Below are 20,550 nucleotides of genomic sequence, written 5' to 3' on the forward strand. Positions count from 1 at the left end.
CCTTTGGGAGTTCGAGCCCAGGTTCGTCCTCGCCCGCCTCCTGCATCGGCACCCGGCTTGTCGCCCGCACGCCGCTCTCTCCTTGCTGCTCCTTCCCAAATTTATCCCCTCGTAGCTTTCCTAAGGCTTCGTGTGCACGCTGTTAACCGCCTGCCAGGTTTTTAAGAGGAGATGCGCGCTGCGGAATCCTTCACTTAAGTCCAGTTGCAGTTAGAAATTGACTGCTCAGAACCAAAAATGAAATCAAAGTTTTTAGCACTTTTAATACAGCATCTCAGTAAAGCCATATGGCCTGGAGAGAGACAGCTTCTCTTGCTGCTGCTAAGAACAGGCTTGTCTAAATTTTTGACTTCTTGGTAGTAAAAGAAAATGTTTAAAATCAGAACAAGTAATTTTTATGGCTGTAACTAAATACTGTTAAGGTTCTTTGAAACACATTATATCCAACCAAGCATCGTTAACATCAGCCAAACTATTCTCAAATATTTGGGGAACATATTTGCTTCTATGCAAATGCATTCTGCAGTGTTTGTCATAATCTTTAACTACTATGGAACTTCTTGAACTTGTATTTTTCAGTATAGTTTTAAATATTTTAAATGGAGTATTGAACATTCAGAACTACAGGAGAAGTGGAACTTTTTAATGTAAAATCTGTGGAACAGAACTTCCCCTTGAGTTAAATGGAAAACTAGTTAGAAAAGCAATTACTTTCAATAATCTTGAGCACACCCTTATAAATACATGTTACATTAAGGCAGTTGATGCTTTCTTAGAGCTTGAGCAGAATGTGATGGCCAGCAGCAGGAGAATTAAACACATAATATCGTTATTGGAACTGTAGTAGCAATGACGGCATTGATTTCTGAAAGTTTTATGAGACCGTAATATGAATAGCATGTGAAAAAACACTTTTGGCCTGAGTGTTTCTCTGCAGTATGATAGTACAAACTTTGACTTTACTTTGCTTGCTTTGTCTTAAGCAAGCTAAACAAAGTTCAATTACCTGCATGTACAGAATGAACATTTACCATAAATGATGAAAAATTGCATTCCGTAAGGTTCAGAACTGTTGGTATATACAGCTGTCTCTTTCAAGGCTGAAAGCAGTGCAGAGAGGAATACTGTAGTATTTTTTGAAGAGGGTTGAAAATTTGTAGCTATTTCCTTCAACACTTTTGAAGAAGTTCCTTGATAGAAATAATTCTTGATAAACCTTTTCATTGATGCTTGAAAGCTAAGGATTGCAACAGAGGACTAGTATGTAAGGGGAAACCAGAAGTGAAAGAGGATTATCCTAATCTGTCTGTTTTCTCCAACCTGAAAGCCATAAAAAAGTGAACATTAAAGAGCAAAGCAACCCTGTAATTTGGTGATTCTTTGCTGTAGAACACTGACTACTGGTGAAGAATATTTTCATCTTCAAAACTTGTTGAATCTAATGATAATCTTTGAAATTACAAAGTGCATTTAAAATAACAGTACTTTTTTGATGACTTCTGAGTATCATCTTCAGTAATGAAAAAGTGTCTGTTGGACCACAGACCTGTTACACTGTCTTGTTAATTAATATGTTCCATTAGAAGCATTTTGTTATTTTTGGTGTATTTTCCATAATATTTCTTGAAACTCTGCTGTGCTTTTTCTTCTAGATCAAGTACTACAAATTAATTTTATTCGAAGATCCGTTTGTCAGGCTAAAGCAATTGGAAGCGAGTCTCACTTTATTTTGCTGTTAGTAGGATGTGAATTCATAACCTAAGTTACCTGTTTGCCAGTGAAAAACTATGCTTGTTACCATATAAATCACATCAATAAAATCAGAGTCTATAGATCACAGTCTTCCAGCTTCTGATATCTTGTGATGTGTGTGCTTTGTATCTTAATGATGATTTCAAGGGTGTTTTGAGCAAACTTTTATTCAGTATAATATTAGTTTGGGATTGTACTGCCTGAAACTTTGTTTTACTTGTTTAGGTGCTTCTCCCTAGTATTCTGTTTGTAGAAAGAGAGAAAACTGTAATTTTATTATTATGCTTAAATTATGCTTATTACTTAAAAATATGAAAAGGGAAGGTCAGCTAAAGCAGCTGAATTTGTGAAGTACTTACAAATTTGTTACTCCGCTGAGAGCTGTCACCCTGTTGGTAAAAGAATTCATGCAACTTTTTTTACTGGGATTTAATTTCGTATGATGGTATAGGGAAAACATTTCTCAAATTAAGGTTTTTTTTTGATAGTTGGCTCTTTATCATCTGAGGATCATGACTTTGACCCATCTGCTGAAATGCTGGTACACGATTATGATGATGAGCGAACTCTCGAAGAGGAGGAAATGATGGAAGAAAGCAAAAATTTCAGCTCTGAAATTGAAGATTTAGAAAAGGTAAGAGTGACTCTGTCCCTTGTGAAATATATATTGTAACTTTTCTAGTGAAAAGAACATTCAACCTGTCCTTCAGTTTGTATTATATAGTGCTGTTTTCTGCAAAAATACTTTTGCAGCTTGATTAAAAGAAAGTCAGGTTAGGATGTAGATGTAGCAGTGTATCCTCACAGAAAAGGCTGAACTTACCTTCTCGAAGGTATTAGTACTCATATTTTTTTTTTATTTAGTACCACATTTGCTTTGGTAGAGAAATCACTGACGCGGGTTTTAGAGTCCTGTCATCTAAGATCACTTGTATGTTGAAACTGTACAATATACGTACTATTAAAGTGACATCTAGCAGCATTTCATTATGTTGGTCAGGTTTTACTTTTCCAATATGCAGACAAGCAATCCTGGTTTAGGCATGATGGGTCACAATAATTTGCTATATAAATGATATTTCTGTGTCTTAGTTTCATCAGTTTAGCATTCAGTGGATGTACAAAATGATCAGTGTGCTCTTTGGCTTTTCCTGTTCCCTTTTATCTTCTTCATAAGAAGTTTTTCATATTTACACCTCTTGTTCATCCATGGCAGTGCATCACCCATTCTCAGTGCCTGCTGAGTGCTGAACACCCACAAATTGGTGCTCTTTGCATTAGTGTTTGGTGACCCACTTACACCACTCAGCATAACTGCAGGTTTTGGTCAACAGACTTCCAAAAAACTGATTTTTAGCATCAAATACAAGGCTGTGTTTATGTAGTCCATGTAAAAACAGATTTTCTAAATGTGGAGTTGACAGTGCTTATACTCCTGGGGTTTTTTTGCCTTACTGCCTTTACAATTACATTTTTGCTGATTGAGTTTGCTGTTATAGTAGTGAAGGAGTTTGCCAGGTCTGATGGTTAAAGTGGAGTTGTTACTCCACAAAGTTCTCGTACTGCTTCTATGATAGAAGAAAGAAGAACTGAGAGACACACGTCTTAAACACTTTATTACTTTAGTTCCTGATCCTGGAAAGACTTGGACATGAGTTCCCATTTACCCATTGTGAAAAGTCTTCACAGGACTAAGACCTTGCCTGACTAAAGAAAAAAAAGCAATTTAATCAGTGTATGAGTTTAGCAGTAAATTTTAGAGTTATAACTTTCAAAGGTATAAATATTTGAAAATATTTTTAATACTTTGATGTCTTGAACCAGGTAACTACAAAAAAACTTCACTGTTTTTTGTTTTATTAATTGTATTAGGATGTAAGTATGATGGTAGTTACTAGAATGACTTGATCAAAAGCTATTGGAAAAGACAAGTTAAAAATCAAGCCTTTCTCTTGATTTTTGCCTTCTCTTGGCTGTCTTTCTTCTGTTACCTTGTCAATGGTTAATATAAAATACATTGTGCAGGAGATGAAAAGAAGGGCTTTAAAGTTGCTATATTGGTTTACTTTGTGGGGGTTTTCACGTGTGCAGCTGTAGCTATGTAGGAATAAAGTCTTCAGGGTTTTCTGTATTTCTCTTGAAGAAATATTGACAAATCATGTTCTACATCAGACAGGGAGCAAATTTTTAATACTTACTCTTTAGTTTCATCCAGTAAAATGTTTTCCCCAATAGCTTGACAGGACTTCACTATACGCCAAGAGACATGTTTATGAATTGCTGTTACCAAAGAATCACCATATCTTAAACCTTTAATCATTCCTGAATCAGTTGAGTTTTTCTTTGGTTTTTATTTCTGTTCTTCAGAATATGTCTTACCTTCTTATGCCTGACCTGTTTATAAGTAATTGGCTGTAGTGTTGAAATGTTGTAATTCTTCTTGTATTAGGAAGGAAACATGCCACTGGAAGATTTACTAGCATTCTATGGCTATGAACCCACAATTCCAGTTATGCCTGGTTCCAGTGCGAATAGCTCTCCAAGTGAACTTGCAGATGAACTTCCAGATATGACTCTAGATAAAGTAAGTCCAGAACCATTTTTACCTGAATTGTTTAAAAGCAGAAATCCCGGTGGCCTTAAATTATGTGTCGTTATCTCTTGATGTTACAAAATACGTCTCTTGTTATATTTGATATATATTCTCTGGGATCCTACCTTTTCATGGATATTGGGCATCTAGTTCTAATAATGACAGTTTCAAATGTATAGCAACTTCAGTGTTACTATATTAGTACAAAAGAAAAATCAGGATGTCAACAGTTCTTCTAAAACACATGCAAAGAACGTTTAAGTATGAGGTTTGTTAGTTGTTTTGGGGTTTTTTTTAGTTAAGAAGTGGGATTTTTCGATAATATATGCGATGTCCAGAAATAACTTCGACTTCCACCACATATCAAGTACCAAAATGGTATGAAAATAACTTGAAAATGCACTCTTGATTGCTTTGTAATTTTATTTTCAAATGCATATCATTTAGGAAGGTCTCAGCTTTGAGGAATGAGAGAGAGGTTGTTTTATGTGCAGTGACTATATGTGTCGCACTGCTGATATAAAAACCTGAAACTTCAGCTTTTGTGGTTTGCAAGTTAAATTCTGAGATTGTATTCTGATTTTTGCTACAAAGCACATGCAGCTTGTAGTTGAGCTTAGAAAGTATGCAAGTAGTAAGTATATGTCTTTTATTTTTCCTGTATGATGTAATGGTAAACTCCACAGAAAGAAGGGTATAATGATGGCTCTGCACATCTGATTCTCATTAGGATTCACGATTGTGTTGAGGCTACAAAAATGTAGTTGGCTTGTTGTCTAATACAGTTCTTTCCCTTCCAAATCTCAGTCAGAGGGGTTCAAACATGTCTGCTAGTGGACGCAGTGTGCTTTTTCTTTCTTAATATCATTTCTTTAACCTACGAAAACATCAGATTTTTTTGTGTTTTGGAAAGTTGTCTATTACTTGGAACTATTCCTCTCAGCAAAAGTCTACAAAAAACCTGGCTGGGATTTTTTTGGTTTGGTTGGCTTTTTCCCCAGAGTTTAGGGGGCAGTAGGCTTCTAAAGCTTCAGTATATCTGTGATGCAAAGAATGACAGAATGCTAAATATGTGGGGCAGTTTCCATTGGTGTTTTTTACAGCAAGCAATTGGAGGAACATCTGGGATTGATGCTTACAAAAGTTAGTTCTTGTGCATCAGTTTGATAGGAGACAGAGGGGGAATGAACCTCTATGTTTGACTCTGAAATGAATGGTTATATTCTTAGAGTTAGTAGGGGCAAACTAGCTTTTTAATTAAGGGAGTATGGTCAGCTAAATTTTCTTATGGTAAGGTAACTCATTTTAATTAATGAGGTTTACAGTTGGCTGAATCTAAATGCTTACCAGTCTATAGTCACTCTGAGGTTTTATTATTTTATTTTAATGATACAGGAGGAAATCGCTAAAGACCTCTTGTCGGGTGATGATGAAGAAACACAGTCCTCGGCTGATGACTTGACACCATCAGTTACTTCACATGAGGCTACTGACTTCTTTCCTCGGCCATTAAGATGTAGGAAACCTGATTTTGTAATAGTAGTCAAAAAAGTCATAGCGTTATATATAGCTTCATATCTTAAAACACCAAAATTGAGGAGTAATGCTCACTGTACCAGGAGTTGAGAAACAGTGCTTTGCAGGATGTTGTACATGAACATTGCCTTTGGGTTGGTATTATTGATTACTTAAAAGACTAATATTTGGTTCTGTGCTCAAAGCACTAGTAAAATTAATTTCTTTATAAATACAATGACTTCATAATCAGTAGTTAGTACAGTATTGAGGAACACCCATCATGATTTTCAATATGTTAGTGAATTATATGAATATGTAACCCATTCTTTTAAATTAGTGTTTCTCTACTAAAATTTTTGCTGCTGCTTTTAAGCCAGTGACTTCTCCGTGCAGCCTGTGGATGTGAACTGGGACGCAGTGTCTTTGTGATTATTTCCCTTCACACATTCAACACTTTTCCATAGGACTTCATGGGGTGAGCCAAAGTAGTTTTATATGGGATGGGGCCTGTAAACCCATGACCACCAAAATTTCACTATCCATGGAGCTATGATGGGAAAGATCTGAGAACCAGTGGTTCGGTTATCCAACCTGGATGAGATATTCCTGATTGCCTGTTGCATCTCATTTGTTCACTGGTGTCCTAGAGTTAGAGCAGTGTGGAAGACTTTTATCACAGTTTTAATTTGGCAAGTATCTTAAGGTATTCCATGGGGGATTTCATTCCTCTAGAGGAGGGGGGGATAAAGGGAAAGTGCTGCCTCAGTCACCAGCAGTCATAGCCCTTTGCATGCTGCTGTCTGATAAATGCAAGACATTTGTATTGAAAGAGAGATACAAAAAACTTAAAAATTATAATGCCCCTTTTTCAGTTAAACAAACTTCAAAACATGCTGGCACTTGTGAACTGTTAAGAAATACAACATTTTAAATGCGGCAGCTTCCTACAAAAAAGTTCTCAGCTCCTCATCTGTACTGAGGATTAAGAAGCAGTCATCTTTGTTCTCAGCTGTCATGGTTTTCTTTAAAAATGTTACTTTGTTAGAACATTAAGCCAGACATTTTAAAATCAAATATCCACCATTTCAGGGAAGGAGATGTCAGTTCTCTGTGCTTTTGGCAGTCCCATCTTTTTTCCAGTCTCTGTCCATCTCCCAGATTCTAAGATAACATAAGTTTTAAGATACGCATATCTAATACATAACATAGACTGTTTTGCTAAGTTTACATTAATTGGGCAAAATAATTGCCTGTGATTGTCTAGGCATATTGTTCCATTCATTCAGGTTAGCTCCTTGCTTGCTACTTGTAAAACCAAAGAGAGAGACTGGTGATGACTACAGAAGAAGAGCCTCAGTCCATGCAGTCTTGGCTATTGTCTCTGATGTTCATGACGTTTTAGTTGTGATGAAGTTGATATTTCAGCCCAGTTTATATTTTTTTCTGATGTTGGAGAATACAGAATAGCTGTAATCATTCTGCTGGGGATTATACAACTATAAAAACAGAACTGGTTCAGAACCCAATACCATAGCGTTCCAGGCTCTAAAATATGAGTTACTCTGTGGAGTAATGTATTTGCGCTGTTTGGAGGGCTCTGCTGTATTTCTTCCTAAGGGAAGGGAAAAAAAAAGATTAAAGAGGAATAAGCAGTCTTTTGCTGTCTTTTACTTATTCCATTTTGTGTGTCTCTCCTGTATCTTCATTGCGTGCTAAGGCAGCCTGGTTTAAAGGAATGTTTTGAATGCCCATTAAAACTTCTGATGAAAGGTTTTAATAGGTAATAAAGGCATGCCTTCAACTTTACTCTCTATGTGATTAACCTGAGGCTATGTCATAGCCCTGGAAGTTGTCTGGTTTTTCTCTAGATATAAGCTTTTATTGAGAAAATCAACAAAAAAAAATTGTCTCATTTCCATTTGACTGTTGGAAATACAGTAGATTGTGTCATTTACAATGATGAGAAATGTTTCAGTTCTGCAGTATACAAGTATCAGTGCGTTCTGACTTCATTCTAGTTTGGTTTTTTTGATAAAAATGTGGATCAATAGACACAATAAGTGTCTCCCTGAGTAAGAGCAGGTGCTCCTTTCAGAAGTAAATGATATCTTGTAGTTCTGTGCTTGAACAGAAAATTTTTCGTAGCTAAAAGCAAACTTTTTTGTGTCTGAAGCAAACACCACTTACGATGGAGATAAGGAATCTGATGGTGAAGATGTAGAGGCAGACAATGGTAATTCATCTGAAGATTTGAGAAAGGTAATAATTATATTTTTTAAAAGTTAAAACTTTGGTGTTAAGAAAAATCCATTAAGATTTTTAGTATGTATCTAAAATGGCACCTTCATTCAGGAATTATGTCACGTGCCAGGTTAATGACATTTTTTAATACTTCCATACACAAAATATTGTTAATAACTTTCTCTCTTCATTTTTATTACATTTTCAGGAAATAATGGTTGGTTCACAATACCAGGCTGAAATTCCAGCTTACCTTGGCAGATGCAGAGATGATGAAAAGGGTAAGTTCTTCTAACTTTTACTTCTTATTTTATGTTTATACATAGCACTTGATGGAAAAATGTTATTTAAATTTGTAAGGTCAATTCAATTCCCTAGCTAAAGTCTCAGAGACCATTAAAAATAAGGCACTAGAAAATTGAAGTAGCACAACTATATACTTAAATCTCAGAAATGTGTCTCTTCAACTTGGAGAGGACATTCTTAAGACAAAAGGAGGGTTAATTCTGAAGTATCCAGTAGTATTAGGAGGCAACCAACTGTAGGTCAAGAAGGGAGTCCGTCATTGGAGAATCATAGCTAGTCTATGAGCATGTAACTGAATTTACACTGAAGATGTTCAAAACAGCCTTTTTCCTTGGTAGTTTTTTTTGGCAGGTAAAATCATGTGAGTTACAAAATTAATATGGAAAACAAAGCAATAAGCTATTTTAAATTTCCTTGTATAGGTCCTGATATACTGTCTCCCATGCAAATTTAGGTTAAAAACTGCAGTTGTGCTAGAGTGGAAAAAAGAGCTTTATTTAGTTGAGTTTTATTTTGTTTCTTTAGAAACCAGCATATAGTCATGGAATTAAAAAGGCAAATAATGCAAAAAAATTTGCTTATCGGTGGAAAAGCTATGAAATTAAGAAATGGGTAGGGCGATACAATAATAAATGAAGGGCATTCTGGGTTTTTTTCTGTAAATTTTTGATATTCTCTAAGGTGCTTGTGTTCTGTTACTGTAACATTTAATGGGAATATTATTTGAGTGAATTGTATTGAGTCTTTTCAACATCGCTGCCTGCTCTTTTGAGGAGAAGTCCTTTACAATAGAGAAGAAGAATGTTTGGTAGGGATGGAGCTGGAAATGTTAGGAAGCAAACATCTCCTGTGTTGCTTAAGATCTAGGAGAGCCTCCAATTTTTTAAGATTCAAGCATGATGCTAATGGGTTCCAAGAAATGGAGGAGTAAGGACTGGATTTATGTGGGTGATTCTTTTACTATTTCCACATCTTGACTTCTCCTCAGCCATGAACTAAGGAAGTGCTAATAACCAGAGGATGACCAAGGAGGGGTTAATCTGATAATTTTCTCTGTAATGAACTGGTAGTAGAGAGAACCAGTGAAAGTCTGATAGCATGGCCGAGAGCAAAGGGGTAGCTCCCAGCTGAGAGGGCTCAAGGAGCATCTTTTGCGTCATGGACTCCAGCAAAAAGCATTGTGTGGTCTTGGTTGATAAACAAAGCTGAAGAGGAGTGTCAGCGGCACTCTGAAAGGTTGGGCTTGGTTGTAGGGGTGGAGGATTCTATGAAAGCCTTTTCTGTACTGCCTGAAAAGCTAGTGATGGCAAACAGGGGCTTACATTTATGCTATGTAGTCCCAGCTACCAGAATTGTGCTAGAAAGCAGTTTTGCTCTCCTATAAATTTTACACTTGTAACATGTCTGTCTGAAAGCTTTCCATGTTGTTAAGCCGTAAAAGAAGTTTCAGAGGTGTCATTCTATTCCTCATCTTAGCCTAATGTTGTTTTCCTGCAGTTTTAGGAGAGCTTTGAGCATCTCCTTCTTTTCTGCTGTAACAGCCATTATGACTCTGTGTTTGAATTAAGTAACTCAAATTCTCTATTGCCAAGAGACTACATGAAGATGTGCAGTGGTAATCACATCTGTTGATCAGAGGAAAGGATTTACAGTTTGATCTACTATTGGAATATATGCACAGACTGACAAAGGTTCAGGTCAACTCTTGTGCACTTTCAATATATCATCCTTGAAATTAACTATCTGAGAGTTGCAGACATCATTTCAGTGTATTGTGGAGGACAGTACACCCTGATCACTTCAAAGCATTCAACATACCAAGTTCTCAACAGCATTCAGTTGCTAATGAATGGAAAAACAAATCACCACATTGCCATATAATAATTTATAGTTTTTGGCAAATTTTAGTTGAAAATTACTAAATAGCCGAAGTGATCTGCAGTTTAAAAGTGGTGTGATTTGATTACTTCTTTTTTACTGGTCTTTGTATTTTTGAAATAGCTTTTAATGCTACAGCCTTAAAAATGTTATAATTGGCATTAATGGATTTCTGTTTTATCAGTTTATGAAAATGAAGACCATTTACTTTGGAAACCCGATGTGATCTCAGAAAGTAAAGTTAAAGAATACCTTTTTGAAATCTCCTTAAGAACAGGAAATGAAAAAATGATTGGCAGAATTCCTGAAGGACTACATACACGGGACAATGAACAAGTAGGTTTTATATCCTGTTCCATTTGTGACACAGCACTTGGTAATTAACATGTGGTCTCTTTCTCTGCCTTGCATTATAAAGGCACCACTACTCAATTTCTTCATTCCTTAGTCGGATATTATTGGATCAAGATCTTATTTAAAATTTTTAAGCACATGCTTAAAAATCTTGAGTATTTGAATGTTGGCAGTGTTGTGATCTGTGATGTTTCTGATTGTCATACTGTTGACAAATCCAGCCTTTTTAATAATTGCATATAATGTTTTGCATTTTTTTAAATTAAATCTTGCCTCAACTTTTGGGTGGTTTGGGTTGTTACTTTTAAATTTTCATCATGTGTAAAGATAAATCCTCTTTTTTTTTTTTTTTTTTTTTTTGCATTATTTATGTTTACTGGAACACTGATTTTGGAGGTCCGTATTGGATATTAGAAAACTCTGACTCTTTCTAAAGACTTTTCCTATTTTATAGGCGCTGTATGAACTTCTTAAAAGTAGCCATAATGTTAAAGAAGCAATTGAGAGATACTGCTCAAATGGAAAGGCATCTCAGGGTAAGAGAATACCTGGTTTGTCAGTAAAGTGTGTTTCCAAAAAAAAAAGGTTTCATGGAAAATCCTTGAGTAGGAATCAGATTACCAAGCACATCCCTGTCATGGTGACTTTAGCACAAATTAGATATAATCTGACAGTCAGCCAGCTGGAAGTTCTGCTGCAGAAGTTTGCAGTTGGTAGAAAGGCTGAGGGGGTTGCTTTTGACCTTCCTTTCTTTCCTCCACCGCTGTTGTAACACTGAAACAGGTTGAGGAGAGGGGTGGGGAGAGATGCGGTTCTGCTCCCATAAAGCAGTTCTCACCCACTGTGTAGTATCTCTTCGCGATTATGATTGATTACAGTCTGATGACATTTGTACCAAAATCAGGAGGACACAGCTGGGTACATAAATAAGCCCCACTCCATTCCTCGCTGTGCTAACATTTGTGTTGTGCCAATCCTAAATGGATTCTATTGTACAGTTCCATAGGGCATGGAGAGCTTTGCTTGAGTCTCCTTGGAAAATAGGCTTCCATCTTGTTTGTCCCTATTATTTATTAATCCCTTAAATGAAAACCAGAGTCTGTCATTTAACGAAGATGGTTCTTTGTTCTTTATTTTTGGCTGGATCACGTTAAGTATAGTCTCAGTCAGTTTGTCCTGTATGGCTGCCTGACCTAGGCTCAGTGCTGACACCTTTTACACCTTTTCCAGGAGTCCACTACCTCACCAGGGGGTTTATAAGATCAGGTAGGATGTTGTATGTTCTGGGGAGTCTGTTTCATGCTGGATCCCTCCACTTGCTGTGTCAGGTTGGAATTGTCCTTTTGATGACAGTTCACCCCATCCTGTTTCTCAACTGTGATTTACAGTGCGTGCACCAAGGCTGGCACTCAGGCTGGTAGCTGGCTCCTGGGTCAGACATGGCCTAGGCTCCTGAGTGCCTTAGAGGGTGTGGGCCTAGCGCTGTTCCTGTGGTTTGCACAGCAGGGCTGAGCTCTCTCAGGCTTCCTTCGCTCCTTTTTCCAGCAACCACTGTTCTTTGTATCCTGTGTAACAAGAAATACTGAGAAAAATTATCACACCACCTCAGTGATATTATCGAACACTATTTTTTGATGACAAACTTATTAAGAACAATAAACCTTTCAAATAACCTTTGCCCTCAAGGATGAAAGATTTCAGAAATCAAGCTCTTCTAGATGATTCTTTGTAAAGAAGAATGTTAGATTTCAGGTAGGATAACTTCTCAGTAGGGGAAATAACATGAATCTACATAACTGAATTCCTTTTTTTTTTTTTTTAAATGCATTTGGATATTCGTCCATTAGGAACAAAAATTTTATTCTTTGTCAGAGGTTAGTGAGTGAAATCAAGTTTCTCATGCTACTTTTATAATTGTCTAGAAGAGATGACAGCATGGACAGAAGAAGAATGCAGAAGCTTTGAAAATGCACTTCTGATGTATGGAAAAGACTTTCATCTCATACAGAAAAACAAGGTTAGTATTTTACAGTTAAATGGAAGAGTTGGTAAATGGTATGATACTGAAACTACATGAAGGCAATCTCTTTGTCAGAAGCCGTACAAAAGAGGGAAAAAGAAGCATATTAAAATAAATTTGGCATTTTTGAACTAATTCTTCCTTTCCCTGCATTAATATTTCCAAATGTCACTGGAAATATTAGGCATTGCAAGATGGGTCAATATATTATCTCTGAAATCAACTTATGTTAACATTACTTCTATTTATGCATGTGCATTACAATTCAACTTAAATTCGTGCCTTTCCTGAAAGGGAATAGTATTTCTATACCATGGCTGTAGGAGGGGAGAATGCATGTTTGCCTAATTTATTTTGCCACCAGGAAGGTGCAAGTTTACAGAATCAGGCTGAGCTCTGTGTTTTCATAAAGTGTAGTCATCCATAATACTTACTCTCTTTTCTGAGCCAAAAAGGAGTTCTAATCTTGGTCTGGATTGCTTCTGATTGACTCTTCTGTGCCTGAAGAATAGGGCTTTTTTAAATTTTTTGTTGTCAAAAAAGAGCAGTTGACAATATCAGTGTTTCCAAATTTCCTGTCTACCTCCTTTATGCTTTTGATACTACATTGAAGGGGTTTTTTCTTTAGGAGTCTGCTTGTTTTTATTGCATTTCAGGTAAACTTCATAGGGTTGTGGTTGCTCTTCAACAACTGTCTGCTGGTCTTGCCCACTACCTGGTTAAACCTATCCTAAGTAATTTGGGTGGTTCAGATTTTAAATGGACTTTACAAATAAAAATTAATGCATCAGAGATTAAAATATATTTTCCAACACGGAACAAAACACATGTGTCACTATGGACCAGAATTTGTCTAAGAAATCTCCTGGGTTTTTTTCCCAGGTAAAAGGCCAGAAAGTTTAGGGAAGGTTCTGGGATCCAGCATAAGGTAACGTCACTTGAGTACAGCAGCTATCAGCTAGAAAAGATTAAGAGGGTGGAGGAGCTTAACGAGATGTGTTTCCTTATCACTGCACTGCAAAGCTTTGTTAACTGGGACTTTATGCATTAGCATGTGGACACCTGTTAATTTCCTCCCCTGCCTGGTATGTCTGTGCCTAAACTAGCAAGGTTTACTACTGCACCCAAGGCATTTTGGATTCACCACTGATGTTTCTATATGTTTGAGAAAGCTCAAATATATTTTACTGCCAGATTGTATTAGAGTTGTATATTATAGTTGTAAAGCTGGAACTGTGGGTGATGTGATGATGATGTGAAGTGTTTCTGCATCAAAAAGTGAATATAAATAGAAATAATGACTTTTTCTCCAAGAATCTGACTTCACATAGCAACCTCCATTTTGGGGAAAGAGACAAACAGTTAACATAGATCAAAATGAGTCTTTTCAGTCCTTTATACCTTCTCAACAAGACCACAGTTTTATTTTGTTTAAGCAATTGCTGTCATGATTTGACAGCTCTCTGTTGCCAGAGCCTACATGGTTCTGGGCTTTTCCCAAAGGAATACGTACCCACAGTCTTCTGTGCTTCACTTCTCTTAGGTCATTAATTTGCTCAGCTTTTGCCATCCTAAGGGAGGGTATATCTTACAGTTTAAAAAATGTTTTTGTATATATAAGTACTTCAGATGTAGATAGAGTTTCAATCTAGTTTGAAAAAAAATCTAATAACATGTAGAGTAGAACAAATGTAATACTTGAAACAGTAGGGCTGTTTGAAGTCTGCAAAGGTTTGTTCCAGAACGATTAGAACTAACAATATTGCAGGATTGGGAACTGGGAAGATGACAAGTCTTTGCATTAATCTTATAAATTATTCTTGTTGCCCTTTAGGTAAGAACCAGAACAGTTGCTGAGTGTGTGGCTTTCTACTACATGTGGAAGAAGTCAGAACGTTATGATTACTTTGCTCAGCAAACAAGATTTGGAAAGAAGAAATATAACCATCATCCAGGAGTTACGTAAGTAAAATGTTCTTGGAATGGGTTTTCTGTTGCGAATCAGAAATGTAGAAGACATCCCCCCCACCCCTCTTATGTCATTGCAGTGTAAAGCTTCAGTGGCTATGGCAACTGAAATTAAACTTATCATCATTTATAGCTTTTGTTTTCCAGTTATATAATACCTGATGGATGCAATATTCTTTTAGGGACTACATGGATCGTTTGGTAGATGAAGCAGAATCCCTTGGTGGAGCAGTGCATTCTTCAGCCTTAACATCTAATAGTCGAACAGAAAGCATTCCTGATCAACAGCTAAGCATTCTGAACTCTATCACTGCCAATGAGTTGACAGGTAAATCAAGAAAAAAAAAATATCTTGGTTGGAACTACACAAACAACTATTTCATTTGCATTTGTGTTCATCTGTTTTCCAGCACTGACCAACAGTGTAGCTACAGTCTGCCACACTTCAGACGTGAACTGCCTGGATGACGCCTTCCCTCCCATGGACAGCTTACCCCGAGCACCAGTTAATCATGTGCCTGTTGGAACAGAAGAATTACTTAACTTGCCTAGCAATGGTGAAAGTGATTGTTTTAATTTATTTGAGACTGGCTTTTATCATTCAGAGCTAAACCAAATGAACATGTGCAGTGAGGAGGCAGAAAGACCTGCGAAGAGATTGAAAATGGGGATTGCTGTCCCAGAATCTTTTATGAATGATGTCTCTGTAAATAACCTTGGTGTGGACTTCGAAAACCACACACACCACATTACCAGTGCCAAAATGGCTGTTTCAGTGGCTGACTTCAGCAGTCTATCTGCAAATGAGACAAATGGTTTTATCAGTACCCACACTCTCCACCAACATGCTGCCCTTCACTCAGAATGACTGTGGAAACTTAAACAAACAGTGGGTACTTTATGCAGTAGTAGTAAACTTGATGGGAGCTATCAGGTTTGCTTAGTCTTTCACTGGAAGTTTGAACTTTATGACATCAGTGATGTCTTTGTATGTATAGAACTATATCTTGATTTATCAAGAGTAATTTCTTTTTTCAGTCCATAAATGTGGAAATGTCATAGGATGTGTGGCAGAGTTTGGGACTAAGAGAACTCTGTGGTGCAGCTTTAAGCTCTGCTTCAGTTTTTTTTCTAAAGCCTGTAGACGAAGGCCACCGTTTCAAAACCAGCACAGAAGTTCTGAACAGATTGGAGTGGCTTTTTTAGTCTAAGTTACTTTTGCCGTAATGGATGCAGTGGAGTAACAATGTTTACAGGTACCAATCCTGATCCCTGCTCAATGTAGCATTTTTTTTCCCCCCCTTATAAAGGCAGGGATGGGTTTCTTTACTTTAAACTGCACAAACATACAAGGATGTTTTTTAAATGGAACCTTCTCTCATGTGATACTAAACTAGAGCACTTCAGTTTACAAAATAGCAAATTCATGTTGGTGGAAGCTAGCACAAGGGACTTAAGATTAGTAAAGTGAAGATCTACACTTGAATGCTGTTGCAAAATTAAAGGTCATGGCTACCTTACACAGAAGTAATCATGCTGCCATAGATGTCTGTGTACTTTAAACTTAATTGGCTTAAACACATAACTTTCAGGCTATATTGTATTTGGATGGGGTTTGTCCACAATTTTGAAGAGTAATGCAATCGTGTACCTTACCTGTCCTAAGGCAGCTGATGTATAAAGCTACAGTCTGCACACCTTAGGATTTACCACTAAACAGTCTACGTTTGGAAGACATCTTAAGTTGTTTGGAGCACTGCAGTTCTAAGTGTTACAGTTCTGAGGGACTATCTAGTTTATATAGTAATAGTAGAACCTTGAAGTACATGCTTAAAAGTTCTTATTTAGTGTGGATTGCATTTATTTTATTTGGCAAGTCGTTGGCTTCAAAATGGCACTTCACTTCCTTGGTCAAATAGGAAAGGATGAGTAAAAATGCATCCCATAAAAGCAAGTATTTAACTGCATTACATTTTTTTTATTTTGAACCTTGAGTGCAATTTAGCCATCCAGGAAGTTTGTCTTGCAAACATTTGTTCCAGTTGCTGCAGGAACCAAGCATAGTGTTGGCATGTAACATGTTGTAGCATACAACTTGCAGGGTGTTCTAATGAAAGCCTGAACCTCACTTCAGTAGGATTACCCCGTTCCCTCCATACTTTTTCTTTGCACTGTTTGTATTACAAATTTAATTGCCACTAATTTGTTTTCATTATTCAAGCAATTAAGTTTGCATTGTTGATATTTTTAATAGTTGCTTCAAGGTTGTGCTGAGTAATTAGAAAGTAGTGAGTTTAATATTTGAAAGGGAAGAGGGTATTTATTATGCATACTGTGAACTGCATTGACATCCTGATTTTCAGATGCAGTATATGGAGTTTTCTTTACAGCATTGTAATGAAGATTGCTTTGAAGTGTTTATGCAATAGCACATTTACCATATTAAAAACAAATTAGTTTAGCACAGTGGACAAAAGTAGATACAATTTTGTAATCAGTTCTTAACTTAAACATCTGAAATATTTAACTTTAGTAAGTACACAGTAAATAACGGGTAGCCTTGGCCCTGTGTTGTATTCTTGAAATTTTTAGCCAAGTTCTCAGCTTCTTACTGCTGTGTTTTGTGCTGAACTTTGTACCTTGTTTCTTTTGTTTATGAATCAACCCATTTCAAGTAGTTTTGTAGAATTCTGGCCATAATCTTCCATTGTTATACATTCAAGTTTATCTATGGGTTTACAGTGAGTGGCTGGTCTGTATAAAAATCATACAAAGATGACTGAATGCTTATACCAGTTGCACTTAAATGAACATGCCCATTTTCATTAGCTGATGCAGTAATATACTCAGTTTATCTATGCATTGCTGGGCTCTTAATGTAGGCAGAGACTTGTCTAAGGCTTGGGTTGTCAGCAAGTTGAATGGACACTTTAGTTATTTAATAAAGACTTTGACCAAAATTCAGAAAATGGTATGAGAGAAAAATGATTTCTGGGTAGTCTAATATAAATGCTGATCTTATTTAGCCTGTTGGCTAGCTAGCTGGTATCGTTTACTTTTAATTCCATGTTAAAATGAGGCAATAATTTGCAAGATTTCGTAAATATGTAAATGCTTCATATCTTTTTAGATATCTCTTTCAATATTTTCTGACTACTTCTGTGTATAGTAACATTTTTGTGCATGCTTGATGTGACATTCATAAATTTGTACCACTATGACTTTATCCATGTAAAATAGCTATTTATTGAACTTTTCTTTAAAAAGCTGGACTTACTTTTTTCTCTCAGTTTAAACATTTAAGTGGAGAACTTGTTACTGTTTATTAAAAGAATTGTGTTTTGAAAGTCAGCATGGAGATAACTGAATTGCAACCATATGAGGAAATTACAGTGCTTTGGCTATTACATGGTGAAGCACAATTCTTGTAACAAACTGTGATGAATTCTTTGTCCTTTGCCATGTGTTTTCTTCATACAAACAAACCAAAAAATCCATAATGGGCAATTGCAGTGTTGGTAAATGTATCCTTTTTATGTACAGGGAATCTGAAGAGGGTAGCAGATTCATTTAGAAGTGTAACTGGTGCTGTGATTATAGCAATACCACAGTTGGTCACACGTCATCTTCCCATGCTAGGTTCTTAAGTGTTTAGTCTTCCTCTTGCAATGGTCAAACTGCTCAATTTACTTGAAGGATGTACAATACAATACTGTTTGAAAAATACGAAATTGTGTACAATTAGGTCAATGAATTGTGCAATTGAAACTGAGAGTCAAAAATATAGGAAAACTTCAGTTCAAGTAGGACACAGTGATACTACTTAATTTTACCAAAGTCTCTAGTGAGTATTTCAACTTTGAATGTAAACTAATGGATAAACTCACCAACAGGGACACTATTGGCCCAGCATTACAAGCACATTGTCTACAGACAGGGATTTGAAATACAGTGATTTGTAAGATAATGACAAGGTTACTATTTTTATTATTCCTATTTTTCATTGAAAGAAGGAGGAAGATGCTATCAATTGTACAATAAAGTAGGAATGGTTATAGTCTTCCTAATAAAACAGAGATTCCAATTATTCTCAGTTCAAAGTAACTACCCTGTGCATAACAACAAATCAAGTGACAATCGGAACATATTTTAGTATCAGATGTTCAAGAGGAAGTCGCTGTTGTTGCATTGGTTTTAATATTTGTACATAAACACTGATTTTTTTGAGCATTATTTTGTATTTGTTGTACTTTAATACCTGGTGTACAGTTCCAGAAATAAATGTCTGGAAACCTTTCTTTACTTGTAAAGCTCTTCATGCATCTGCACTGTGTTTGCTACTTCATTTCCAGAGATACGTAGCAGCAACTCTGAATGCACTTTAAGAACTCTGGGTACCACCAAAGCACATGCTACCACACACCTGATGGTGCACAGAGGAGTGAAAAATGCAGCATGCAGTGATGCAGGTAGCTACTGAGTAATGGTTTTCCTCAGACTTTTGAAACATTATGGCTAAAGTACAGCAAATCTCAGATGGGACTTAAATGTAGCTTCAAAGTAGCACATTGCAGCAGTGTCACCCAGTGTTCAGATTACACTGTAAGCTGTGAGGAACACATACCTGTTCTGTGTGGGAATAAAACTTGCCCAAATTCGTAAATCCATGTCAAACTGGATTACAGCTGTGAATACAAAAATTTTACTTGGCTTAGGCCTTAATGTTGAAATGCTTCTTGCCCTGATTCTCCTGTCCTTCAAGACAACAAGCCTTAATCTTGGACCCTGAAAAGCTGTAAGACCTTGCATATCAATTCTGCCAAATGCCAGATGGAGTTAGTGGAGTTCTTTCCTAGACCCAGCATGCTTGTTTTTACAGTGGCTGGCACAGTAAATCTTCAGGTAAGAAATTACTATTTTTTTAATTAGGAGTGCCAGCTGATAACAATTCTGAACAGCAAAAGATGTGATTTGCCAAGTCATGAGCTTTGCTTCCCCTGATGAAGAGATACAAGGGTGTTTTTCTGATGATGGTCACTAAAATCTGCAAAACAAAATACCTATCCAAAACACTTCAGTTACAAGCTGCACCTTGCTTTTTTTGTAGTTGTTTAGCATAATGATTGATGTTAGAATAAATGATAACGACTGACCCCATCTAGTTCTTGTTTTGATGCAACTAATTGTTAGCCTTGCAGTGCTGGAGTCTTAAAAATTGTTCTAGTCTAGTATATTTTTATTTAATGTAAACTTCTCCCCTCAGTTACTTAACTTGTATTTCCATTTATGTAGGAAACATTAGATTCTGCCACTGAAAAGGTGAGATGAAGTCCTTATGGTGCTTAGGCAACAAATAGCCACGTCATAGAATCATAGAATATGCTGAGTTGGAAGGGACCCATCAGGATTATCCAAGTCCAGCTCTGGCCCTGCACGCAATACCCCAAGAGTCACACCATGTGCCTGAGAACGTTGTCCAAACATTTCTTGAACTCTGTCAGGCTTGGTGCTGTGACCACTGCCCTGGGGAGCCTGTTCCAGTGCCCAACCACCCTCTGGGTGAAGAACCTTTTGCTAATATCCAACCTAAATCTCTCCTGACACAACTTCAGGCCATTCCCTTGGTCCTGCCACTGGTCATGAGAGTGAAGAGACCAGTGCCCGCCCCTCCTCTTCACCTCCTGGGGATGTTGAAGACCATAGCAAGGTTCCCCCTCAGTCTTTTCCAGGCTGAACAGACCAAGTGACCTCAGCTGTTCCTCACAAGGCTTCCCTCCACACCCTTCAACATCCTCATGGCCCTCCTCTGGATGTTCTCTGTTCGTTTAATGTCTTATACTGCGGCACCCAAAGCTGCCCCAGCACTGGAGGTGAGGCCGCCCCAGTGCAGAGCAGAGGGGACAAACCCCTCCCTTCACCG

At 37.0% G+C, this 20,550-nt stretch overlaps 1 protein-coding gene across 2 annotated transcripts; it reads left to right on the forward strand.

Moving 5' to 3' along the window:
- Positions 1-6: 6 nt before the first annotated feature.
- Positions 7-18,928, forward strand: MIER3 (MIER family member 3). Of its 2 annotated transcripts, none has more exons than XM_008642995.2 (12): positions 7-21; positions 2,241-2,386; positions 4,202-4,336; positions 5,741-5,861; positions 8,037-8,122; positions 8,313-8,385; positions 10,473-10,624; positions 11,097-11,178; positions 12,565-12,659; positions 14,497-14,624; positions 14,813-14,958; positions 15,041-18,928. In XM_008642995.2, the coding sequence occupies exons 2-12, from the start codon at positions 2,288-2,290 to the stop codon at positions 15,496-15,498; spliced, it is 1,575 nt and encodes a 524-aa protein (XP_008641217.1). In that variant the 5' UTR covers positions 7-21; positions 2,241-2,287; the 3' UTR covers positions 15,499-18,928. The 2 variants fall into 2 exon arrangements, with proteins under 2 accessions (XP_008641217.1, XP_008641225.1); XM_008643003.2 differs by having other exon boundaries at positions 12,568-12,659.
- Positions 18,929-20,550: the final 1,622 nt, after the last annotated feature.

The sequence above is a fragment of the Corvus brachyrhynchos genome, unplaced genomic scaffold (assembly GCF_000691975.1).
Source record: "Corvus brachyrhynchos isolate BGI_N302 unplaced genomic scaffold, ASM69197v1 scaffold310, whole genome shotgun sequence".
NCBI classification, from domain to species: domain Eukaryota; kingdom Metazoa; phylum Chordata; class Aves; order Passeriformes; family Corvidae; genus Corvus; species Corvus brachyrhynchos.